This window comes from Corvus moneduloides, chromosome 5 (assembly GCF_009650955.1).
Source record: "Corvus moneduloides isolate bCorMon1 chromosome 5, bCorMon1.pri, whole genome shotgun sequence".
NCBI lineage: Eukaryota > Metazoa > Chordata > Aves > Passeriformes > Corvidae > Corvus > Corvus moneduloides.
In genome coordinates this window covers 5,259,364-5,284,980 of record NC_045480.1, presented here as the reverse complement: position 1 = coordinate 5,284,980, position 25,617 = coordinate 5,259,364, and the positions used below count along the sequence as shown (strand labels likewise).

Here is a 25,617-nt window from a genome sequence, read left to right as displayed (position 1 = left end):
CGCGCGCAGCCCTGCCCGCCGCGCCACGCCCGCCCGCCACGTACCGGCACCCCGCGCGCACCCGCCCCTGCGAGGCGGACACGCATCCCATTGGTTCGCCGCCACGCCGCTCAGCCCGCCGCTTCCTTCTGATTGGCGCGCCCGGCGGCGAGGGGCGGGGAGGAGCCGGGTGTTTGTCAACAGAGCCCGCCGGGCCAATCGGAGCCACGCCGCTCTCTCCCCCTCCTCTACCGCCGCGCCGGCCAATCGCCGAGCGCATGATTCACCGGGCCGCTCGCCGATTGGCTGTCAGCTGGCGCGCGGGTGGTGCGGCCCCGCCCCTTCCTCGGCCGGGCTGGAGACGTGGCTGTTCCTCGGCGCCGGCAGGGCGGGGCTAGGGGCGCGCACCACTGGGGAGGGGGGCGGGAAGTGGCTCCCCCCAGCCCGGAGCGGAATGGGCTCGTCGGGCGGGAACCGGGAGGTGAGGGCGTGAGCGCCCGGGGCAGTGAGGGAAGAGTGGACGTGGGATGAGTGTCCTGGCGGTGTTCGGACAGAGAGGGGACTCAGCTCAGGGGTCTTGTCCAGCAGAATTGGTTCTGTCATTCGGTGGTGCCCCCCGGGCTGTTTTGGGCGGTACAGGTAACCCAGCCCCTGATACCAAAATCAGCCCGGTGCTTACCCCAAGGGACCTCACCCCAGGTGACCCCACACCTGTGCCCACCCACCCCAGCACACACAGCCCCATGACCGGCAGCCCCAGCACTTCGGCCAGGTGTCGTGGCAGCCCCAGAAGCCGTCTGTGGTACATTAAACTCATTCCCTCCGTGTACTCGCGGATTTGTCCAGGGAAATTGTGAATGTCCCGTCCCTGGAAGTGTTCCAGGCCAGGTTGGATGGGGTCCTGAGCAACCTGGTCTAATGGAAGGTGTCCCTGCCCATGGCAGCGGCTGGAACGAGATGGTCTTTAAGGTCCCTTCCAACCCGAGTCATTCTGTGAGTCTCTGTTTATGGTATACTTGATATAAATGATACATATTATATAAATGATACATATGATATATCATTGCTCCCTTCAGGGTTAGTTTTCCGCCAGTTTTTTCCAGACCCGGTTTACCATATTTTGAGCAACGGTCCTTGTCATCCTGATGGTACCACCCGACTGAGGAGGATGTCATCTGCAAATTGGATTAGGGCTGATTTTATATTTACTTCCAAATGACTAATGAAAATATTGATTACGTATGTGTGTAGTGCAGCACACATGATCCTGAAGGGTCCTGTTAGAAGTAGCCTTATTCAACAGTGATGTATAACCACTTATAAAAAAATAAACTCTGTGACCAGTGTTTAATGTATTCTTCACTAATGCTTCATTATTCTGTTTAATTAAAATATTGTGCAGTTCTAAGTAAAAATGCTTTTAAAAGTTTATTACACCTTTTGGAGGAAATTGAATTATTTGTTGTCTTTTAGAAGCATGAAATGAGATTTCTATTAGACCTCTGACCGGCGTTACTAATTCTTTAATGAGTGACATAACGCCCTTTTTTGGTATTTATCCAGAACATTATCCATAGATCTAATGTTATTAAATCTACATTTACTACATATCATGCAGCTGCCTTTCCTGAAGGCAGGCACCAACCTGGCACTATTTTAGCCTCCTAGAATTGCCCTGGTCTATCAAGGTTCACTGAAGAAGAATGCCAACAGACAAGGGGTCTCTGCAGTCAGCTGTTTCCAACCTCCTGGGCCACAGTCACCCCTGGAACACAAGAGCTCCATTGGTCACTAATGCACTGAAATTAATCACATCACTGTTAAGTGACCTTCCCCCCACATATCTTCCTGCTTCTTTACAAACATAGGTCATAAATGTTCAATGAACACTTCTGCAGTGTTATTGACATTTTAATCATGTCCATCTAGTAATGGGCCTGTACCATTCACTACTAGGGTTTTCTGGGATTTAGCCTTGCCAGCTATGGATTTCCTTTGATGTGCTTCACTTCCAATAACTACTCTGCTTCTCACAGCTTCTCATTTATACCAACACTTTCTTATTTCCTGCTTTATCCATTTTGGCTATTTCTTTTTAAATTTTACTCACACTTTCCAGCCCACTAATAAAACAAGAGTTGTCAATGTTTTTTTCTCTCTTGATTTTGAAGCTATTGCTCTTTGATCGCCCAATGAATTCTTTAAAAAGAGCTCATAATTGTCATTTTTAGACATCTACCTATATTTTTTCTTTCTGCTCGCACTCTTTATTTTCTGATGAGTTGGAAATACAGCTCTCTTAGAGCAACAGATGTATGCAAACTCAGGTCATGAACTGCTCCCCAGCCAAACACTGAATTGCAATCCAGGGATCTTTGTTTGGGTTTTTTTACTTCCTTCGTTATAACAAAGTCCAAAAGAATTTACCTTGTGCCACATGCCAAATGGTGGATGTCGTTTTTAGTAACTTAAATGACATTTTATTACTGTACCCATATGGTCTTGTGCTACTATTTTCTTTATTTAGATAACTCCTCTCTCTTGAGTGTCTACCCATTCATATGTTTATAAAGAGTAATCAAATTCCTTGTTTCTCTAGGCAAACCAAGCCAAAGGCTTTTATTCTTCCCTTACATATTTGGCTGTCTGCTCTAACTTGCCCTCCCCTGCACCTGTCTCCATTAAAATTCATTTTTCTTGCATGGTGATGTTTTGAACAGTCACGTTGAAGGGAAAATTTAGTTAAATTATAAAACTCCGTTATATTTCTAGACTATGAAGAAAAGCTAATTCCTCACCACGCTTTTTACAGTAACTTATCTCTTGTCCCACCAGTTATTTGAGGGACTCGGAGACAGATACACAGTAACCACACACCTCAGAAAGTTCCAGAATATCGAGATGTGTCACGACTAGTCTTGCGCTTTTACCTTTGTGCTGGTTCGTGAAGGTTTATTACCCTTAAGGCAAAACAACCACCTCGTGCAAGTGTCCCTCTCACACCCATGAGCATGACCTCATTTTCTCGAGTTCCCTCCCACACCCCGCCCCAGATTATCAGCCTTCCAATTGCAGCCTTTTATTTTGGGGAGGATCTGGCAGTTTTCACCAGGGTACACGTTATCTTCTAGACTCCTCCTAGGTTCCGTGGTACTGAGGAATAATGAATAGTAATCAGAACGTAAAAGCTCTTATTTCTCTTGTTTTGGAAACATTTCTCCAAGGGACGGACAACGTTATTCTCGAATCCTTATGACAAACGTGGCAATACAGCTCTGTAATTTTCTCTCAGTAATAAAAATTTGTGCCAACAAAACCAAACTTCCTGCTTTTTGCAAAGCATGACTCACATCCTCCATTCTGTTTTGACTGACTGACATAAGAGATCTATTTCAGTCATATGACAATAACTTTGAATCTGACTAGCCACTTATGTGGAAATCAAAGCCTGTTCTTGCAGGATGGATGGATGCTAACAGGAATGGTGTTTTACATAACTCCACTGAAGATCTGCCTGCTTTTCCCGAATAACTTGCTCCTGGAAGAGGGAGGCGCGGCAGTGAAAAGCCCAGCGTGCCACCTCGTGGCTGCCCCGTGCCCAGGGCCGTTCCTAGCGCCTCCCTTTTCCAGGAGAATCCAGACCTTCCAAAAGCTGCATAGGTTGTAATAAGCATACCGGCACCCCTGCTGATGCCTTCTCACAAGCAGAACAAAACCAAGTAATTCTTTACCCGACAGATCAAACCAGAGACAAGCAGGGAGGCAGGTGTTATTCAGAGGAAATGTCACCGAACTGGAGTTTGCAGGATAAAAATTTAGGTCGCGGGAATGTAAATTGCAGGGATGTGACAGGCTTGGAGTGCTGCTGCCAACCAGAAAGGGAGTTTGTCTGGGAAATTCTCAGTCTTCCACTTGGTTTCTCCAGTGTGTTGGTGAAGTTTTACTTTCATGGGTCTTGGATTTTAGCTGTTTCATGCCTAATGAAATGAGAGATTAGTACAGTTAATTGGATCAATACATCTGACACCCAGAGGGGCTGTGCCTTTGCCAGGATTTCACTCAGGTTGGTTTTCTAGCTGGTTTAGGCTGAGTTAAGTCTGCCATGGAAGATGGTCCCACAGCCTTCCTTCTCTCAACTGACTGATCTTGCTGCCTTCCTCAGGGAAGGTCAAGGAAAACTGAGCTTGATTTTTTTGGCTGCTTTACCTTTCCGAAACAACAGCTCTCTGCCAACACACGGAAGTAGCAGGAAAACTTGGCAAGAGATGGATCATAAGATGGGAATGGTCCTTTTTTTTATTTTTTTTTTTCTGTTTTAGACCAGGGCAGCTTAAGCCAGTTATGAAACTCCCTTTCAGAGAGATATATTAAGTTGGGCTGACCCAGTTCAACCTCGCTCACCTGGCAAGAACAAACTGCCTTTTCTTGCCTGTGTGGCAAGGCGAATCAGCACAGGGTCATGGGAATGCATAAACTCTGTACCCAGGCTGAGTGGATGGTGGCTGAAGAGAGTGAAAAGCAGGCTCTTCCCTTTTTGTCAAAAGCAAGCTGTTATCTCAGCTACCATGTAATTTTCCTACCATGTAATTTCAGCCTCAGATGCAGAATTCAGCACCCGAAGTCACTCAGTTGCCCTGACGGCCTGAAAGGGCTGAGCTGCTCTGTTCCTCAGCGTGGTTTTTGTTTGGGTTAACACCTCGCAGTTACCACCGTTTGACAGGCAGAATGTCTGTTCAAAGCAGGTTCAAACACCTCCTTGGACTGAAGCACAGAGGGTGAGAGCTGGCTTCTGGAGAAGCTTTGACATGGGACAAAACCAGGCTTGTACAAAAGGACTTTGAGCTGTTTGCAAACAGAGCTGGTTGCTGCTGAAATTCTCAGATCAGTTTCTAAAATGTCCAATACCAGTTTTTTTGTGCACAGGCAAGGTTCAGCGCACCATAAATGAAAGATTTCCTGCTTTCGCTGGAGCTGTAACACACCAACAGATCCAGGTAAATTGCTGACAGAAAGGTCATTATCTAGAAGTGGGAATGTTTGTGTTTCCCCAGGCACTGCAAGATGTGTTTCAAGCCAAAGCTATCAGCCGTTGCTGTAAGAGTACAACAGGTTTATCACCCCACACTTCTGTGCTAACACTCCCCACTTTTGGGAGTGGGATTTGAGAGAAGCCCAGGGTGGGCTTCCTGAGTCAACATAAAACCCTAGTGACTGTTCCTCATTTCAGGTATCAGTCAAATACTTAGGATACTGAACAGAATAATCATAGAATCATAGAGTGGCCTGGGTTGGAAGAGACCTTAAAGATCATCTTGTTTCAACCCCCTGCCATGGGCAGGGACACCTTCCACTAGACCAGGTTGCCCGGAGCTCGTTCCAACTCTTCTAGGGATGGGGCAGCCACAGCTTCTCTGGGTAACCTGTTCCAGTTCACCACCCTTACAGCAAATTATTTTTCCTAATATTTAATCTCAACCTACTCTCAGTTTGAAGCCATTCCCCCTTGTCCTGTCACTACAAGCTCTTGTAATGTCTCCCCACAATCAGTCAGCTGTTCCTTCAGTTTTACCCTTCTTGCATCATGGAGGAACACAGTGCTTTGGTCTGATTCTCTCTGAATATACATCCCACTAGACGTATGTATTTACAGTTCAAAATGGGTAACTTGCAGGAAAAATCGTTGTCAGCTGGCAGAAACCACTGAACCACTGCATAGAACCACGTGCTGCTCTAAACATCGAGTCACCTGCTCTGTACAGAAAGGTAAGGCCTTACCGCGCTGAGATAAGCCCGGGCAATGATAATAGAGTCTTTGTTGAAATCCCACCCCATTGTTCAAGGACTGATGTGCCGGCCCAGGGAAAACAAAGGGGAATGTTTCTAGTCCTTGAAAATCACAGCAGAATCGCAGAGGTTGGCAGCAAAGCAAGCCAGTCATAAACAGAATTTAAAAAGAGAAGTCAGCGGCAGCTTTTCTGTTGTGCAAATACAAAGATTATTCTCTACGAATTGTGGCGTGACCTTGGAGCAAGCACCTGCAGTTCTCATCCACCTTTGTGGGATTGCAGCCTGGAGAGAAGCTGAGTTACCTGTGAATGGTCCTAATGTGTCTCACAGGAGTGAAAATGCCCATGTAGGGGGACTTCAAGGTTGTTCTGTCTCTCTAATTTGTTTCAGAAACAACTGAAATCAACTCAAGGTAGAGGGAAAAACTATGGCAAATAGAAAAAGGCACGTGCTTCAGGACGGGAGACCTCCATGGGGTTTTGTCCCGACCTTCCTGCAGGGTGGGGTAAGGACTAAGTGCTAGTTGATACGATGCGCTCAGAGAACCCGTGGCATATTTCATGTCCATGTTGCTACTTTCGAGGGAGATCGTGCTACACAGTTTGAGTGAAAGTCCAAGAAAGGCTCTTCCTCAAAACCTGCGGCAGCCCGGCCAGAGTTACAGTAACTCCCCGAGCTCAGTGCATTGCCTGGCCTCCTCCAGGGGCTCCCCCCGCCATCCTCCCTCTTCCCCCAGCACTTCCAGGCGGGACACCGCGCATCCCTCTGCTCTTTGCGGAAATGCTTCCACCCTTCCAGCCCTGGCAAACCCGATCTCTCGGTACTTATACATGTATATACATTGATGCAACAAGTTGCTCCGGGGACTGTCGGGCATTGTGGGAGCTGTAGTTCGCCGCTCGCAGCACTACAAGTCCCAGCCTTCCGGCGGAGGAGAAGGAGGAGGAGGCGGAGGCGGAGGAGGAGAGGGAGCCGGCACGGCCCAGGCCTGCAGCCCGTGAGGAAAAGCCCCCCGGGGGCGGGCCGCGCCGGCATGCGGCTCCCCGGCCGGCTCGCCCTGCTCCGCAGCACGCCCCTGGCTGCCCGGCCGCCGGGGAGGGTCCGAACGGGGCGGGCGGCGGCGCGGCGCGGCTTCTCCCGCGGGCGGCTCGGCGGCACCATGGCAGAGGAGGCCAAGAAACGGGCCGCCTTCGCCGCCGTGGACAAGCACGTCCAGGTGAGGCAGCCCGGGGTGCTGCGGGGCGCGGGGGGCTCTGAGCCCAGGTGCGCGGAGCGGCCGCGGGGTGCGCGGAGCGGCCGCGGGGTGCGCGGAGCCTCCGGGAGCACGGACGGACCCGGAGTGCGCGGAGGGGCTCCGGGGTGCAGGGACGCCCCAAAGCACAGAGAAGCTCCGGGGTGCAGGGACCCCCCAAAGCACAGAGAAGCTCCGGGTGCAGGGACCTCCCAAAGCGTAGAGCGGCTGCAGGGTGCTGGGGTCCCCCAATGCATGCAGTGGCCATGGAGTGCACGGAGCATCCAAGTGCACGGAGCGGCTCCGGGGTGCCGGGACAGGCTGTGGAGTGCCGGGAGACCCCAGTACACGGGAGCGGCTCCGGGGTGCCGGGACAGGCTCTGGGGTGCCGGGAAACCCCAGTACACGGAGCGGCTCCGGGGTGCCGGGACAGGCTGTGGAGTGCCGGGACCCCCCAGTACACGGAGCGGCCGTGGGGTGCACGGAGCTTCCCAGCGCATGGAGCGGCTCTGGAGTGCACGGAACCTCCAGTACCCAGAGAGATCCCGGAGTGCAGGGACAGGCTCGTGGGGTGCCCGGACCCTCCAGTGCACGAGGGGCCACGGGGTGCGTGGAATTCCCCGGTGTACGGACGGAGGTCGGGGTGCAGAGACCCCCTAATCCCCGGACGGAACTTGGGGTGCACGGGGCAACTCTGGGGTGCAGAGACCCCCCTAATGCACGGAGCGGACACACGGTGCGCGGAGTCTCCAGAGGCACGGACGGGTCCCGGGCTGCGTGGAGCGGCTCCGGGCGCACGGACGGGCTCTGGGGTGCTGGGACTCTGAGTGCACGAGGTAGCCGTGAGTTGCACGGAGTCCCCCGGTGCACGGACGACCCTGGTGTGCACGGAGCGACTCCGGGGTGTCGGGATTCCACAAAGCACAGAGCGACCTGGGGTTGCAGGGACGCCCTAATTTAGGGGAGCGGCCACGGTGTGCACGGAGTCTCCCGGGGCACGGACGGAGCTCGGGGTGCGCGGAGCGGCTCTGGATTGCAGGGACAGGCTCTGGGGTGCCGGGACCCCCCAGTACACGGAGTGGCAGTGAAGTACACGGAGCTTCCCAGGGCATGGACAGGATCCGGGAAGCACGGATCCTCCAGCACACAGAGTGGCTCTGGGGTGCCGGGACTCCCCGTGGCCGCTTCTGCCACGGGGTGTGCAGAGTCCCCCGGTGCATGGACGAACCCTGGGATGCATGGAGCGATTCTGGGGTGCAGGGACACCTTAAAGCACAGAGCGGCCGCGGACTCTCCCAGGGCACGGATGGACCCTGCGGTTCATGGAGCAGCTCCGGGTGCAGGGACAGGATTTGGGGTGCTGGGAACCTGCAATGCACAGAGGGGCCATGGGATACACGGAATCCCGGGTACATGGACGGACCCTGGGGTGCACGGAGCAACTCTAAAGTGCCGGGACCCCACAAAACACAGCGGCCAAGGGGTGCACGGAGCCTTCCAGTGCACAGACAGACCCAGGGGTGTGTGAGGCAGCTCCAGGTGCAGGGACAGGCTGTGGGGTGCCAGGACTCCCAAGTGCATGGAATGGCCATGGGTTGTATGGAACTTTCCAGGGCGTGATGGGCTTCAGGTGGCACGGACTTCTGCAGTGCATGGAGCAGCCCCGAGGTTCATGGCTGCAGTGGGGGGCACTGAGAATACACCCTCCACTCGGAGCACAGACAGTTCTGGGTGCAAAGAGGGACCCTGGGTGCACAGATGGGTCCTGCTGAGCCTCTTTCTCCTTCACTTTGGACTTCACTCCTTTAGCTGGGGAGAAGGAAGAAAACTGCTTTTCCTTCCCCAGTGTGTACCTCCCTGGCAGCAGCTCCATGCCTCGTTCAGCTCAGCACTGTGTACGCCGAATCTGGGGTAATGTCTTGCACCTCCAAACTTCCACTGTGCACCCTGCTGTGAGCTGGGCTGTGGTGGGAGTTCAGGCTAATGCCATGTCCTGCTCCTTTCTCCAAGTCCGGGATGTGCTGCTGCTGCTGCACCCTATTTCTGACCACCCAAGCAAGGAACAACAGCCCCTGACCAGGGGTTCTGTCTTGTCCTCTGCAGGGGGGGAAATGCAGCCAGGGGCTTGAATCAACCCTTTCAGTGTCAGATAGGGTTGGAGCTGCTTGAAGTTTGGCACAGCCTGATCACAAGCATTTGGAAGAGCAACGGTTACAGTCACGCAGGGGTTTATCGCAGTGTTTGCTGTGCCAGCCCTTTCGCAACAGCAGTGGTGAAATCGGGGTGAGAAGTTGCTGTTAAGAAAGTAGATATTAGCAGTTAGGGGAGAAAAAAAAATCCCTTTCCCTTCCTGCTCCCCCCTTGCTGGGTTAGTGTTTTGATGTTCGGTTGCTGATGGCTTCCCTTATGTCCCATGAAAGTTTGGCTTGTTTTGCAGCCCCTTTCCTAGGAGCAGTCTGTACCTGCCTGAGACCCACCCCCTGCCTGGCCACCACGACCAAAAGTCTGTGAGATGGGGGAGCCTGGGGGCTCTGGCAGTTCCATAAAAATCCTCTTTCTTACCCAAGTCAAGCCCAAAACTGTGCATTGAGGGTTTGTGGGAGGAAGGACTTGTCTCACAAGGTGTAGAGCCAAGACACCACTGTTACTGTGAGTTACCATAACTGGCTGCTCCTTTGATTTGGGGTAAAATCAGTACTTTTGGACTTTTATAGTGAAATAGCTGGCTTTTATGCTATTTTGTGGCCAGGCAAACTTAGGATAATGTTTCTGGCTGTGTCCCAGCTGACTAAAGTTCAATGTCCAGCTTGTGATGCTGTTTAAATAAATTAGGCAGTGTCTGGGGTATTATGCTCGTGCAAGTTGGCTTCAAGGAACAAGAAGCAGCTCAGAGTCACTGCCCAAGAGCTGAATGTTCTCAGCTGTCAGTTTGTACTGTCGGGGGGCAGCTGCTGTTTGTAATGGATACGTTCTTGTTTGCTCGTTAGAGCTCTCAGGAGGAAGGAGGGTTATCTCTAAAAGCTAAGCTAAGGCTTCCCTTGCACAGCAGGGATGTGTGGGAGACACCACTGGCTTCAGGGGTTGGTTCTGCTGGACAAATCGCTTTTGCTTAACTCTGCCATAAATCCATGGCACTGGGGGCTTGGGACTGGTACTGGGTGAGGCTCCTCGCTTGGCGTCCTCCTTCACACCCACCCCTGCCTGTGCCAGCACAGGAGCTCCTTGTGTGGCAGATGCACACCTACAGGTGGGAGGGGGGATTAGGAGAGGAGAACTTGTTTCTCCCTTTTTTTTTTCTTTTTTTTTTTTTTATTTAAAGCTAGATTGGTGTGTTTACCCACAGCACTTGTCCCCAGGCAGCTGCAGAAGCAGAGTTCCCCAGTCCTGGAGTGGACACTGAGGTGACCAACCTCAGAGGCCGTGCACTGTGGGGCTGTGACAGCTTGGGGCAGCGGGGCTGGCACAGGGCTTGGGGTTTTAGAGCTGTAAGCTGCTTGGGGAGAGCTGGCTTTGCGTTTATACAACACCTCTGAAGGCGGGCCCTGTGAGCGTCTCTGTTAGCAATGAAAATACAGGTGGGAGCGCTATGTCCTGCTGCCCCAGAGAGGACTGAGCAAACTTTGGGCTTTGCTCTGTATTTATTTACTACTTTTAGCTGGAGCTCTTTGCTCTGTAACCTTGTAAACTTAGGTTGGACTGGCCAGTCGCTGTGTGCTGCTGATACTGCTCCATGTGTGCTGCCATGTTGGCTTCTGTAATGCTGGGCAGTGTCTTTAGGCCCTTGGGTTGGCTGAGAAAGTGCTGTGGTCACTGCCCACTTCACCCATACGTGGGTCCTCAGCTGTGCTGTTGCTCAGTGCCTTGGTTTTGTTTGGTGGGCTTTTGGTAAACAACCTGAAACGTAATTTTTTTTGTATGAGGTGCCGCTCCTCAGTGCTCTGCTTCTTACCAGTGTTTGCCCTGCCCCTGTTTTTAAAAGTGGATGTTTTATGGTTGGTTTTGCCCCTGGTCTGGCTGGGGTTGGAGCTGAGGAGGGAGAGGTGGGAGCCATGGTAAGGCAGGGGCTGTGACAACACCAGTTTAGACTGACTTAAAGTGCTACTTCACCTCTAATCACTGATAAACGGATGGGCTGGGACCCTTGTGAGCTCTTTCTGCTTCATTATAGTGAAGTGGCTGATGCTGAGGCTTTCCCCATCCCTTTAGGGTACCCAGCTGCTCCAAGAAAGTGTCCCACCCTACAGAAATGAGGGCAAAGAGACGAAACTGCCTCTTCCCGGGTTGAAACAAGTCTTTTGGGAACACTGGTACTGCCCATGTCCTGCCAGCCTCTGCACAGCTTTGCTTGCCCCTTCCTTGGCTGGCCTTGCCTGGCTCTGCCTGCTGGGTGGGTGACACTGAGAAACCTCAGGAGCTGTTGGGTTTCTGCTGGCCACGTTGCAGGTGTGCAGCAGTGACCTGTTGGTCTCCCCAGCTTTTGCAGAGTCACCGTGGTTAGTGAGGGCTGGGATGTAAGCTGAGCCTCTGGTTTTGGAGAACTTCTGTTTTCTTTAAGCTTTTAACCTGCAGAAGCAAGAGAAATGACTAATCCCAGCGGAGTGTGACATGTCTTCAGCTGCACCTTTCCAGGTGAACTTGCGTGACAGCAAGATTTTAGCTGGTTGAAGTGCTGCAGGTGTGGCTTTTTCCACAGCTGCTGAACTCTGGATTTGCTGCACATGAGGAAAGAGCTCCAGATCTGTCTAATATCCAAGAGATAATGCGCAAAAGCTCCGTGCCTGCATCTCTGGTTGTCTTCAAGTCTTCCTCATCTGAAGTCTCTGTGGTGATACTGGGCCTCTTTAAGTCAATTTAAGCTTTGGATCCCATCCAAAGAAAATGAAGTACACTGAAAATGGGGAGTGCAGAAGGCTGCAGGTCACTTACAGGGGGTGGGAAACTGAGTTGATGATAAACAGAGACTGACATGGCAGAGAAGATGTCTTGCAGAAGTAACACAAGTGCACCCATCCACCCCCAGCCTGCAGCACCTTTTAGGAGTGTATCTGTGTTGTGGGTGACAGGGTAGTCATCCTTCTTAAGCCAGACAATATGCAAAGAAAGGTCAGGATGGAGCTGTGGTTAAAATTTCATCCTCTTCAGCACATGCTGCCAGGCTCACCCACCTTCCAAGTTTTGCTGGACTCTCCTATAGGCAGTTTTACACTCTGTTTTGGAAAACATTTTTTATTATTCACAGGAACAGCTGCTGTGCTCTCTGCTTTGGCTGCTGGTGCATCTGTGCTGTTTACTAACGATATGGTTGGCAGCAAACCCAGCCTTTTACTGTGTGGCTTCCTTGGGAGATTTTATCTTGAGGCTGTTTCCCCTTCTTCCTCTGTGGTATTGTCTGAAATTCACAGCTTTCCGGCAGGAGAGCTTTCATGGAATGCCAGCAACCACCAGTGAGTGTGTTTGGAACACCCTGAGATCGGACCGTGCTGGTAATTAGTAAGCACATGTCCCTTAATGAGAGGGAGAGTTGATTAAAATCCCTTGGCTGCACACCATGGCCATGCCCTCGCTGGCACAGTGTGTTCCCTTCCTTGCCTGTGGAGTGCTGAGATTTTGTGTCCACGTGCATCCCTGGACAAGGCTCCTCTTGCATGTGTTTATAATGCCAATTTTACTGGGGAAAGTGGACAATCTGGAGGCTCCAGTAACAGCATTGCTCTGTCTCTCTTTGATTTGCAGAACAATCAAGTTCTTGGGATCGGAAGCGGATCTACGATTGTACATGCGGTGCAACGATTAGGTACGGTCCTAATCCCCTTCCTGTCCCTTCCACCACAAAAAGTCCCTTTTTCCATCTGCCCCAACTACTTAAAAAACACCCTACATCACCTGCATGCTGACTTAAAGCTGGTGCCTCAGGTCTATTCACTGACTGCTATGTCCTGTTTGAAGCTGAGGGTTAAAACTGGGTGTTGGGCTCCAAACTTATTGCCTGAGAGTCCTGAGGAGGTAATGATTTGCCACCTGTTCTCCCCACACAGCCAGGAAAAGCACTCCACTGGCACCCACCACAAACTGGAGCTGAGCTCCTTGGTCTGGTTCCAGCTTTGCCCAGCTCTGCCCAGTGCTGACTTGCTGTGTGGCTCGGGGCCATGCAGCTGCTCTGCTTCCTTTAACCCGTTTGCCTGTGGCTCCTTTTGCTCCACACATCCACGTGATTCACACTGAGGGCCCTGCTGAGGTGTAATGAAAATGAGGAATGTGAAATCCTGCTGGATTTTATTTATGTACCCCACAGCCAGGTTTACCTGCTCGCTCCAGGTGCAGGGATTTGCTCAGGGCGTGATTGAGAAAATTTCAGCAAAATATTCGAGTGAGGCAAATGCGGTCTTGCAAAGTGAGTGTGAGGGTAATTATTGTCACGCCTCATTACAGAGGGTGCAGAAGTTTAAAGTTCCTTTGCAGGGCACTCTCAGCCCTAGATCTGTGTGTGGAGGTGCTGAACTTTGAATGTCCTTGCATGCAGAGCAGCTGTGGGGGCCATGGTAGGTTGGGAGTGCAGGATCAGCCCTGTTGTCCTTGGGGGCCTTGCTTGGATACAGAGGAGGAATCACAGAATCATTAAGGTTGGAAAAGACTTCCAGGATCCTCAAATCCGATGCAGCACCATCATGTTCACCACCAAACCACACCCCAAGTGCTACGTCTGCACTTCCAGGTATGAAGATTCCACCACTTCCCTGGGCAGCACAGTTCAGTGTGTCCTGCCTGGGTGGCTCTGCCTGTCTGGGGAGTCCCCTGGTGACCTCTAGCTCCCTCAGGCAAAGCTGTCCTGCAGCCCAGAGCAGGCTGAGTTCTGATCACAGCCCAGCCCTTCGCTGTGCAGGGACATGGCAGGGCTGGGGCTGCCCCTTGGCACCCATCTGGCCCCACACTGTGTGTGTGATGCACTTCATTGTCTGGGAGCTGCTGTTCAGCCTTCTGGGCTTGGCTCAGCACTGCAACCACTCCCTCCTTGAGCACAGAATCAGCCTCTAAATAAATGGCTATTGTATTTGAAGAGGAGTGGCTGTTCCAGGCTGCAAATTCTGGCTTTTCATGTCTCCTGACTGCTTTAGAACTGGGATGTGGCTTGTAACAACATCCAGCCTCATGGATTGCATGTTCCATCCTTCCAGCAGCAGCGCTACCTTGCAGCATGTAGCTCATGTGCTTGCTCTGGTGCAGGAGCTCTTGCTGACTCTTGGGCTGTTGGCTTGTGCCTGAGTATTGTAATTACTAAAATAACATTTTGTCCATAATGATACCTTAGTAAGAGATCTTAGTCATTTGAGGTTAGCCTGGGGGAGGAAATATTTCCTTCCATTTAATGGAATACTGTACTTTATTAGTCCTTTCCCTGCCATATATTTAAATGTTCTATAATAAATTAATGTGATGTCCCCAGGGCAACAAACCAGCAAACCTTTCAGACAGCTGCTGGAGCTCTGTGTTTACATGGAGAGCAGCAAAATCCTGTCTAATGGAGTGAGAGAGGGGATGGGGCCGATTTCCCAGGTGAGGATTTGCTGATGGGCTCCTCTGCTGCTGGAGACGTAAAGGTTAATGGCTCATGGTGGCTTGGGCTGGGCCGGAGTGGGTGTTTAAACATTTCTGACTGTTGAAACTGAGCCTCAGCCTATGGAGAGTGACACCTGTTTGCATTTCGAGCGTGACTGAGTTATTTGCAAGCCAAGCAAGTAATTGCAGTGAATCAGAGGGGCTGCTCTGAACTGAGGTTTTTTTAAAGTGAAAGTTGCTGTGTTTTTACCTTGTGCAATGAACAAACCACGGCTTCTGCTTTTTTCCTGCAGCTGAGCGAGTTAAGGAGGAGAACCTGGCAATTGTCTGCATCCCTACATCCTTTCAGGTAAGTGCTTTCCTCCTTTGCTTCCTGCCAGTCCAGACACTCCTGCAGGGGATCTTCCCTGGGCTGTGGGAGGCCACCTTGCCTCTCTGTGGTTCACAGTGGTGTGAATTAACCAAAACCACCAGTGAAAGCAGACGTGGTGCAGCCCTGCAGATAGACCTCACAAAGAAGGTGATGGTGCTGTGTTAGCCTTACCTGAGCTCAGGGCTGGGAAGTATATTTTGAGCCAGTGTGGTAAGGCTGGTTGTATCAGGGTTGGTGTGGGGCTTTCTCTGGATCCCAGTTGTGGGAAAATGCTGCTTAGTGGTGAACCAGACTCATAATGCAAAGCTCACTGGAGACACTTTGTCTCCTTGGAGTCTGTATCAGCCCTGACAGCTGTAAAGAATAATAGCAAGCTCTTGTGTTTTCAGAGGGAACTTCAAGTGCATCAGCTGGATTCGATAAGAAATTGCAGAAGAGAAATTGGCTTAACCTCTTGTTTGCTGTGCAGCCTTTGAAGGAATTGGTTCATACCAAGCTAGATGCTGAGGAGGCTGGAGGGAGAGGGAGAACCTGGCTTGGTGGTGGAATACAGAGCTGCTGGGGAAGCTTCTGAGCATCTCCCATGCCTTTGGCAATTGGCTTTGGTCTCTTTGCCTCTGTTCCCTCCCTCTGGGCAGGGAGAGGTGACGTGATGGGGATCACCTGAGGGTTTTTCAAGGCTGGGTGGCAATACTGAATTGGGCATGTGTTCTTCTCATGGTCCTGGTGTGGACCTGGGGACTGTACTTTTGTCACAACCTTGTCACCATGAGGACAGTCAGGCAGCATGGCAGGAGGGGCAGAGCCTGTCCTGTGAGGTTTTCAGGGACTGGGTGGGTAAAGCCCTGAGCAACCTTGGAGCTGACCCTGCTTTGACCTGGAGGTTGGATAGAGACCAACCTGAATTATCCTAAAATCTTAGGAAAACTTAACATCCTCTTGCCCTGCAGTTGTTTAAGTGTGGGGGTGACAGGGCTCTCTCTTCCTAGCTGTTGCAAACAGCCAGTGGCCAGCTGGGGTACAATGCAAGGTGCTGCAAAGGCCAGAAAGTGAAAAAAGATAAAAAATTAACCTATATCAGTACTTCCATTGCTTATATAGACTGTGGTGAGAGTCTGTCTTTGATCTAAAGTCTAAAATGGTTCCCATCCTGAAATGCCATGTCCCCTTTGAATCTAGGAGAAGTGCTCTGAGTTCAGTCATTAGTTCTTAAAGAAAATATTGATGAAGCTCTTGTAGTGAGCATGGGCTGGAGCCTGTCCTGCCCTGAAATGTTGTCATAGTTCATTTAACATCACCGAGTTTCTTACCAGTAAAACAAAAAGGTTGCTGTTAAAGGGAAGAGAGAGATCATACACTTGCAGGAGCCAAAATTCCCAACACAGGGCTGCCTTGTATCTTTTGCAGTCTCTTAGACCTCAACCAGTTCTGAGTGGCGTGTTCCCAGGCCAGCAAAACAGCATTTTATTTTCACTATGCACAGGTGTAGATGGCTGCCTGAGGTCACTGGCAAGGAAGAGTTGGTTTCAGTGGGCTTTTATACTCCTCCCTTCCCTGTTGTCAGGTCATTAATCCAACACCATGAGTAAAGCTAGATCAGGGTAAGTATCTGTCCCCTGGCGTTTGCGTTGTCTCTTTTCACCAGGCCATGTGCTGAGAGTCCCACGGAGTGGGGCTGTTCCTGCCAAGTGCTGTGCAGTTACCACCACTTTTCCCTCAGTTATGGGAGATCTGCTTTTGGTTCCCACTGCTCCCATTGCCTTGCAAGCAGAGCCTGGAGAGAGCCAAGCCACCTCGTTGCCACACCGCTGACTCTAAGCCTGTTCAGGGTCTGGCCTGCATGTGCAGCACAGTGTTTCTCAATGCTTTCCATTTCCCAGATCCCTGAAATCGCCTTACGTGGGCACCATGTGATGAATGCCAGCCCACTGATTTTTATTCCTTACATTTTGTGGGTCCTTAGGGCCCCACAGCCCATGGGTGTTAAAACTGCATGCTATGAAATGCCATGATAAACTATTCAAGTCATATCTCATTGCCAGGAGTGCCACCTGCTAATTCTAATGTTTCTGGGCTGCCAATACCTGTGGCTGATGCACTGTGTTAGTGTTAGTGGGTAGAATTCAGGGGAATCAGCTGATCCAGGCTATTGCACTGGGGTTTCTTGGTCTAGCTGCAGCCTGGTAGCAAGTTTGGACTCGAGCAGAGTCTGTACAAGGAGGGAATATCGCTCAAATGATGATTTGTAACATAGAAAATTCAACCAGTTAGAGATTCTGCAGATGACACCAAGCTGGGTGGGAGTGTTGATTTGCTGGAGGGCCGGAAGGCTCTGCAGGGGATCTGGACAGGCTGGATGGATGGACCAGGGCCAGTGGTTCTGAGGTTCAACAAGGACAAGTGCTGGGTCTGCACTTTGGGCACAACAGCCTCCTGCAGAACTCCAGGCTGTGGCTGAGTGGCTGAAAAGTGGCCAAGCAGAAAAGGACCTGGGGGTGCTGATCAATAGTGGCTGAACATGAGCCAAGCAAGATGTGCCCAGGTGGGCAAGGCCATCGGCCCCTGCCTGTGTCAGCAATAGTGTGGCTGCAGGACCAGGGCAGTGATTGTCCCCTTGTGCTGGGCACTGGTGAGGTCACACCTTGAGTGCTGTGTCCAGTTCTGGGCCCCTCAGGACAAGAGAGCCACTGAGGGTCTGGAGTGTGTCCAGAGAAGGGAGCAGAGCTGGGGAAGGGTCTGGAGCACAGGTGTGATGAGGAGCTGGGGGGGCTCAGCCTGGAGGAGAGGAGGCTCAGGGGGAACCTTATTGCTCTCTACAACTCCCTGACAGGAGGGTGCAGCCACGTGGGGGTTGGTCTCTTCTTCCAAGCAGCAAATAACAGGACAAGAGGAAATGGCCCCAAGTTGTGCCAGGAGAGGTTTAGATTGGATATTAAGGAAACTGAGAAGGTGTTCGAGCACTGAACAGGCTGCCCAGGGCAGTGGTGGAGTCACCATCCCTGCAGGGATGTAAAAGACATGTGGCACTTGGGGACCTGGTGGCCTGGGCAGTGCTGGGTTAATGGCTGGACTTCATGTTACTAAATCTGCCTAGACGATTCTGTGACTCCCTGTTTAAGCTGAGGGACTGAGCCAAGGGCAGCTCTGGGTGCCCTGTGTTGCGTTACCACTAGAGGGAAACACGGCCACTGCAGGAAATGTAGATCGGAGCCACCAAGTAGCTGTTTCAGCAGCTTCCCACACTTTTCCCACGAGTTATGCTTTTGTTTGTTTATTTTTTAGCTTACTTCCAATATGAAAAATATTTTCTTTGTTAGTTCCGCATTGCTGTGGTGTAAATATTTAATTTTCTTGGTCCCATTTTTCAACTGAAGGAGATAAGAAGGGCTGGATGGGTGTGAGGGAGAATGATGTCCAAGCTGAAACAATGTAGGATTTAAAATTCCATATCTGCTTGATGCAAGTGATTCCCACCAAGCTGATGAGGCCTCCTGCTATTTAGTATGGAGAGACCCAAACCCAGGAGTCCTGTTGCACCGTCTGAGCATTTTAGTTTAAATCAGCAGCAGGATTTCCTTTTGATTAAACTGCTCTGCTCTGGAAACATCAATTTCTCCTTGCTGTGTGTTCCCACTGCAGCCTCTCCACCAGCTCAGAGTGGAGCAGTGGAGCTCTCCCAGGGAGGCTCCGTCCTTGCTGCAGCTAGAGAGTGACACCATGAGTCTGTTTTCCTTTCCTGCCACTGGTAACTGGTGTTTGTTGTCTTCTTGGTGCACAGGCCCGTCAGCTGATCCTGCAGAACGGCTTAACACTGAGTGACTTGGACCGAAATCCAGAGGTAAGTGGGACCATGGAGCTGAGACCTCACCTGACCTTCCTCTCAGCTGGTCATTCAGAAAGTGTCCAGGCTCCTTTGTCCTCCCCTGAGGCTGAGTTTGGGCAGCCACACTGCAGAACAGGAGTGAGAATTTGAGTTAGGACAACAGGAAATGGCCTCAAGTTTTGCTACAGGAGGTTTAGATTGGATATTAGGAAAAATTTCTTCACTGAAAGGTTGGTCAAGCACTGGAACAGGCTGCCCAGGGCAGTGGTGGAATCAGCATCCCTGGAAGTGTTCAAAAAACATGTAGATGTGATGCTTAGGGACATGGTTTAGTGGGGACCTGGCAGGGTTTGTTGAGTGGTTGGACTCAATGATCTTAGAGGCCTTTTCTAACCTTAATGATTCTATGATTTTAACAGGTTTAGTTTATTTTTCCCCCAAGTTCTCTCCTAGTTCTTGTCCTTTTAGATGGCAAGAAGGCTGCTTGGTTTTGTTGCCTCCAGGTGCTTGGCATCTCTTCCAAGATGAGGCCTGAGGCAGGGATATTGCTGAACTGTCAAAGATTTTTCCTAGGAAAACCCTGCACGCTGGTCCTTAAATGACACCAGAGGATAAAGGAGATGTGCCTTTCAGGCCAGCAGTTGGTTTGGGTTTCTCTTCCTCCTGCTTTCACATGCCTGTGGTTTTTAGAGGGGCTTGGGTGGTCTCAGGGTATCCTTGGGTGGCCCATCAGACGCTCTGCTCAGGCTGGCACCAAGGTGCTCCCTGCTCTGGTGACATTTGTGACTGCTGCTTGGGACCCACCACCCCTGGAGCTGCACCAGGAGCAGGGCCTGGATGCTGCACAGGAGGGGTTTCCACACCAATTTTCTCCTCTTCCCACAGCTTGATGTTGCCATCGATGGAGCAGATGAGGTGGACTCTGACCTCAACCTTATCAAAGGTGGCGGGTGAGCCTTGCTGTCTGTCTGTCTGTCTGTCCCAGAGCTGGTGGTGGGGGCTCTGAGCATCCTTGTGTGGCTGTGGGTGTCTCTGGGGTGAGCTGGAGAGGATCCTGTGCAGGGCTGTGTGTGCACCCACAAGGGGAGATGGCTCCTGGCCAAGGCTGCCAGGGACAAGGGGCACAAAGTGAGGGGTGAGGATAAGGAGGATAAGGTGTGGGGCAATGCCAGCACCAAAACCAGCAAGAACATGATGGAGAGGACTGGACTTCAAGGCCATTAGGCACAGTGGGGAGCAGTCTGATGTTTTCTGGTTTTGTCTTTATTTTTTCCCCCTTGCAGTGGCTGCTTGACACAGGAGAAGATAGTTGCAGGATTTGCAAAGTGCTTCATTGTTATTGCTGATTACAGGTGAAGATATTACTGTTCATTATACCTTTTTCCTCCATGGGAGGTTTCAGATAGTGCTGTGTTAGGCCATTATTGTCATTCCAATGGTTACAGGAGAGCAGGAATGGGTGGAAATGAGCCTGGCTCCCAGTACTCCAGCAATTCAATTTATCTTTTTTGCTTAATTTTTAACTCAGCAGGCCTGCTTGGGAGTCAGCAGAGCTTGTGGGGCAGTGGCAGTTCTGCTCTTTGAGCTCAGTGAGTGTCAGCATGGGATAAATTTTCCAGCCATGGGGCTGTGGAAAAAACAACTCTTGTTCTGCTTGTCCAAAACATGTCAAAACAGGGCTTGTGACTGGATAGAGCATCGTGTATGGCTCTTGCTGCAATGGGCACACATGGACTGACCCTGTGTCCTCCTGAGCCTTGTGCCTGAGGGGTTTTCAAAGGGCCTGGGGTGACGTCAGTGGTGTCAGCAGTGTAATGTCCAACACTAATCCCACCTCAAACTGTGCCCTCAGGAAAAAATCTGACAACCTTGGGGAGCAGTGGAAGAAGGGGGTTCCCATCGAGGTCATCCCCATGGCTTATGTCCCTGTCACCAGAGCCCTGACCAAAAAATTCGGCGGTGTTGTGGAGCTGCGGATGGCTGTTAACAAAGCAGTGAGTGTCCCTGGCAGGCCTGCTTCCCCTGAGGAACCGTCTGAACGTGGGCAAAGGGAGCACCAGAGGTCTGGCCCTTCATCTAGTGAAATCTGGGCTTTCACTCCCATGAGTGGCATCTTGTGTAACTCCTCCTTACTACAGTTACTCAGTTGGGTATTTAGGGGTTCAGGCTGCTGCTCATTGAAAGCCTCTCTGGCCATGACCCCTGAAGAAACATCCCGGAGCAGGGAGCAGAGGGATTGCCAGCCTGGGTCTGACCTGCTGCTCTTGGGGCTGTTGGGGGGCTGCAGGGCAGTCTGTGGTGCCAAACAGGGCCCGAGGTAGGGATGATGGTTTCACTGACAGGTTTATTGTGGGGACTGCCCCAATTTACTTGAAGGATGACTCTAAACCACTGCAGCAGGGACAGCTGGTCCCAGTGAGGGCTGTGCCAATCCCTGGCTGGGATCAGGAGACATGGGGCTTATGTCATGACAACTGGGTTTGCTTCCAGGGCCCTGTGGTGACAGACAATGGGAACTTCATCCTGGACTGGAAGTTTGACAAGGTTCATGAGTGGCGTGAAGTGAACAGCGCTATAAAAATGATACCAGGTGATGTCTGTGATTTTTTAAAAACCACAAAAGCTGGCTAAGGCTTGGTGTGTGACAAGTAACCTGGACTGTGGCAGCTCTCCCCTAGAGATGAGGAAATGTAGTGTGTGTGTATTTGCTCTCCTCCTGCAGGTCCCTACATTTGTTTCTACTCAAGAGATAAGTCAGCTCAATTGGTACAACTGTGCCCATGTGGCTTTTTCATATGGCGGTGAAAACCTGGGGTGATCCTGGTTGATGTTGACACTGCTTTCCATTAGACACAACAGTCCTGTCCTCTTCCTTACTCTCCTTGTGCTCATTTATAGAGTGACTTTTAGTGGAAACACTGGTGGAGGGAGGGTTTGCACTGTGCTGTGGTATTTTCCAGAAGGTGCTTACAGCCCTGCATTCCATTCCCATTGGGAGGCCCTCCATGTTCACCTTGCTGTGAGGATAAAGTACCCAAGCTCTTGCTGGCCTCGAGTAGCAGTGCTGAGTGCTCTATTTGCAAACAAAGCAGCCTCTCTGCAAGGACTCTGCTGAATGAGTTAGGACTCCTGCCTTGCATGAGACCTGCTGCCCAGGCCAGAGCTGCCTCTGGACCATCCAGGTCTGCCCAGGGTCACTGGATCTCTCTGAACTTCAGGGAAGCAGCATCTGGATGTCTCTCTGGTTGTCTTGGCAAAGCCTGCCCGTGGAGTCCATAACACAGCTGCCTTCACTGACTGCTCATGTGTTGCCAGAGCATGCAGGAACAGGTTGGGATCTTGTTGCACAAACCCCAATGTCCCCACAAAGCAGCCATATATTGTCCTGGCTCCACAACTGAAACACCAGACCAGGCAGAGGCTGGGTGAAGAGTCACCAGGAACTTCTAGTTGTTTCTGGTCAGTGGTTTTGCTTCCCTCTGTAGTTCTTATCACAGAATCACAGAATTGTTGGGGTTGCAAGGGATCTCTGGTGACCACTGCTGGTCTGGGCTGCCCCTGGTGCAGTGCTCCATATCCTAATCCACTTGCTGCCCTTGGCTGTACAAATGTCTCTATTATTGGAGCTGCTTCTGTGCAAGAGGCAGACAGTGCCTGGTTACTCTGCACACCAGGAACTTCTTCCCTGCATTGTTTTTGGTTTAGAAAGGAATGGTAAATGATGGGACCTGTTCCATCCTGTGGGCGTGGTCCCAGCACTGTTTGCTGCTCAGAAATGGATCTGCTCAGGGAAGAAGAGCTTCTTCCCCACCCAGAAGTGGATGAGCCTAAATGTGAGGCTGTTAAAGCCTAAATGCAGTACCAGTAGAAGGGTTTTGGCCACCTTGTGCTTGTGGTAGCCCTTGTCCTCCATTTCTATCCGCCTTCCTGGCCTCTGGCTGTGTCTCAGTGATCACTGTGAAGTTAGGAGCACCCCATAATTAAATGCAGCCAAAAGTACATATGCAAAAGGGCTACAAATTGCAGAGGCAGTACCAGAGCTGCTGAATCTTAACATTTGAACAAGTGTTATCCAGGTGATCTCTTACAGGATAGTCTTTTAGATGAGTTTAAAGGCAAAGGAAGTAGTCCCTAATCCTGTGGGTGTCTGTAGCTTCCTCCTGCTCCCATGGGTCATCAGATGGTAGAAAATGCTTTTCTCATGATTGTGTTGGTGCAATAGTGGTGGCTGGGGCAGCATGAACGTCGCGGGAGCTTTGGGAGTTGTTTCTCAGTCTCTGGAGAGTTTTTGCTGGGAGTGGCTGCATGGCAAAGACTTCCCAGAAGCTCCGAGTTTGGCTGATACAGGTTGGACACTTCTCCAAACCTGTGATGGAGGCACTGGTGGTTTTTATTGAGCAAAACCACAGGCAGAGCAGAGGACACGAGCGCAGGGGTGGCTCTGGCAGTAACCAGTGACCTCTCGTTCCGCAGGCGTGGTGGAGACGGGGCTGTTCGTCGACATGGCTGAGGTGGTGTATTTTGGGATGGAGGACGGCTCCGTCAGCATGCGGGAGAAGCAGCCCTGCTGACAGGGCCCTGCCACGGGGACTCAGCTGTTGTGATGGTGCCAACCTGATGTTTTGCCTTAAGGAGCAGCGGCTGTCGCAGGAGACCCGCGGGAAAGCCCATCCGAATCCGCTGACGTGATACTGAATGTCTTTTTTTAAAAAAAACAAAAAACAAAAACAAACAAATGAACAAACAAACAAAAAAAAATAGATTCTATTTCTATATATATATTTTTACTTTACAGGAATGTTGTCTTTTTTTAATGAGTCGTTTCAATGAATTGCTTTAACGTTTTTATTTTGTTTTCTAAGAAATACTTACCAGAAACAGTACTCCCTGGTTTTGTGTTTGGAAGGTTTTTTTCTTTTTCTTGAAGAGAACTTGAACCCTTCTGGTTGCTCATAGTGCTTAACGATGGAGGTCAGAAATACAATCCTAATGCATCATTCCTAACTGTCCTGGCTGGGAGGGTGATGTATGTCACAGGAGCACATCCAGTTGGGACCTGCTGATGCCTTATTTGGAACCTTTTTGGTTCAGTATTTTATGCCTTTTATTTTTCTATACCACTGTTTTTTAATAGTTCAGGATGTCTGGTTGTCCTCTGTGCACATGACAATTCTCTGAGCCTAGGGTGGTCTCTACATCCCCCTCTCTGGGACACTAATAAAGGCCTTTTCTGGGCTTCTGTATGGAGGAGACATTAATCCTTTGAGCCAAACTCTGCTCTCAGTTAATTCAGTACCTCTGATTAAAGTCTATCCTGTAGCTGGAGATGTTTGGGACTTTGTCCTTGTAGACCAAGAGCAGAACTGGGTGCTTGATGAAGTTTACAGGAGCATATTTTAGCAGCTTAGGGCAGTATGGAATAGTGTTCAGTGGCAAATGATCTGATTTGGAATGAAGGTTAATTATCGCCCCTCACGGCTGGTTGATTTGTGGAAGGATAGAGCAGAACGCACAGGAAAATGGAGTCTTCCTGCCTAAATTTTTCACGTGTAGCAGGAGAGAGACACTCGTTTAACATCTCATTTTTGGTGTATAGGTGCTTTGCATGGTTCTGATGTCGAAATGCAAGCCCTCTCCTTGTGTTTTAGACTCTGAAATAAAGAGCTGTTATACCAGACTTGGTGGTAATTTTGTTCTCAAAGTAACTTATTTTGTGGATAATGGGGCAGATCATGGTCAGACCAACTTCTGCTAATTTCCCTCTTGCAAAAATCCCTCACTCAGGCCAAATCCACCTTTCTGCATTTGATTTCTTTTTGCTTATTTAAAATTAACCAGATTGTCTGGTCAACACTTATCTGCAGTGCTTTCCTCAACAGACACTGTCTTCAATTTGCATGTCTAAAACCTGTGCATCTAAATCCAGCTCTTGTACTGAGCAAACCGCCAGCAGCTTGCTGGAAACACTGGGATTTCTTTTCCCGCAAGCCTGGTGTTGCAGAAGCCATTTGCAAAGCCCTAGCCCTGGCCAGGGGCTGTTTTCAGATGCTTTTGGGCTCCTAATGTAATCCTGGATAAACAGAGAGCAATCGAGCACAGCTTTGTGCCCAAGTGCCTTCTCACTCAGCGTGCTGCTGGAAATGAGATTAGCGGGAGCGAGTGCTTCTGTTGACTCTCCTCTGTCTGAAATCAAACAGCTCCTTCTCAAAAAGCCAATAAACCCATTACTGCACCATTACTTTCTGGCCCTGGACCAGCTGTGATCTCATTCAGCTCTGTGCTTAGCAGGGGCTCCTTAGGTCTAAGCCTGAAGATGGGCAGGTCTGATTCCGGAGCTGCTCTGAGTACTTGGGGTGCAGGTTGATCTCATGGGGGCTTTTGCAGCAGATTCCCCTGCTGGGGTGGGACTTTGAGTGGGTCTTGGGCACAGTGTGCACTGTACCACACAGCTGGAATTAAAATGTCTGTGTGGAATTAAAATCCCTGAAATGCTGGAGAAAATGTGGTGTCTGAACCCTTGTGCAAGCTCCCCCAGCTCACATTTGCTGAGCCAGTAGACGGGGTTTGACTGAAGGGGCTCCTAGGAATGGTCATGTCCTTTCCCTTGGAGGCTGCCAGGCTCCCTCATCTGTCATGACCACCCTCATCTTCATCTGCCAGCACGTTCAGGTGTGGTGCAGGGAGTCCATCCCTTCCTGGGGTGGCTTTGTGCCCTGGCCCTGCCCTGCCACCAACACTGCCCGCTTACACTGATGCTCAGCTGCCTTGTCACGAGCTTGTTTGAAGAAAGTGAAGTGTACAGGCAGCAGGGGTATTTCTAATCCCTGGTCCTTGCTTTTCTAGGCTATCACCATTATTACATGTATTTTT

The 25,617-nt window shown here is 50.7% G+C and overlaps 1 protein-coding gene across 1 annotated transcript; it reads left to right on the top strand.

The window, feature by feature from the left end:
* The first annotated feature begins 6,734 nt into the window (after positions 1-6,734).
* Positions 6,735-24,424, top strand: RPIA (ribose 5-phosphate isomerase A). Its single transcript, XM_032109393.1, has 9 exons — positions 6,735-6,982; positions 12,731-12,791; positions 14,845-14,900; positions 18,703-18,762; positions 19,633-19,697; positions 20,031-20,099; positions 20,600-20,741; positions 21,238-21,337; positions 23,221-24,424. The coding sequence occupies exons 1-9, from the start codon at positions 6,800-6,802 to the stop codon at positions 23,316-23,318; spliced, it is 834 nt and encodes a 277-aa protein (XP_031965284.1). The 5' UTR covers positions 6,735-6,799; the 3' UTR covers positions 23,319-24,424.
* The last annotated feature ends 1,193 nt before the right edge of the window (positions 24,425-25,617 follow it).

What these genes read in the sequence shown, in the direction of transcription:
- RPIA (XM_032109393.1), top strand. Translation starts at nt 6,800, where the DNA reads ATGCGGCTCCCCGGCCGGCTCGCCCTGCTCCGCAGCACGCCCCTGGCT. An exon ending in CCGTGGACAAGCACGTCCAG is followed by an intron (nt 6,983 to 12,730) that starts GTGAGGCAGCCC and finishes TTTGATTTGCAG; the next exon opens with AACAATCAAGTTCTTGGGAT. An exon ending in AACCTTATCAAAGGTGGCGG is followed by an intron (nt 19,698 to 20,030) that starts GTGAGCCTTGCT and finishes TCCCCCTTGCAG; the next exon opens with TGGCTGCTTGACACAGGAGA.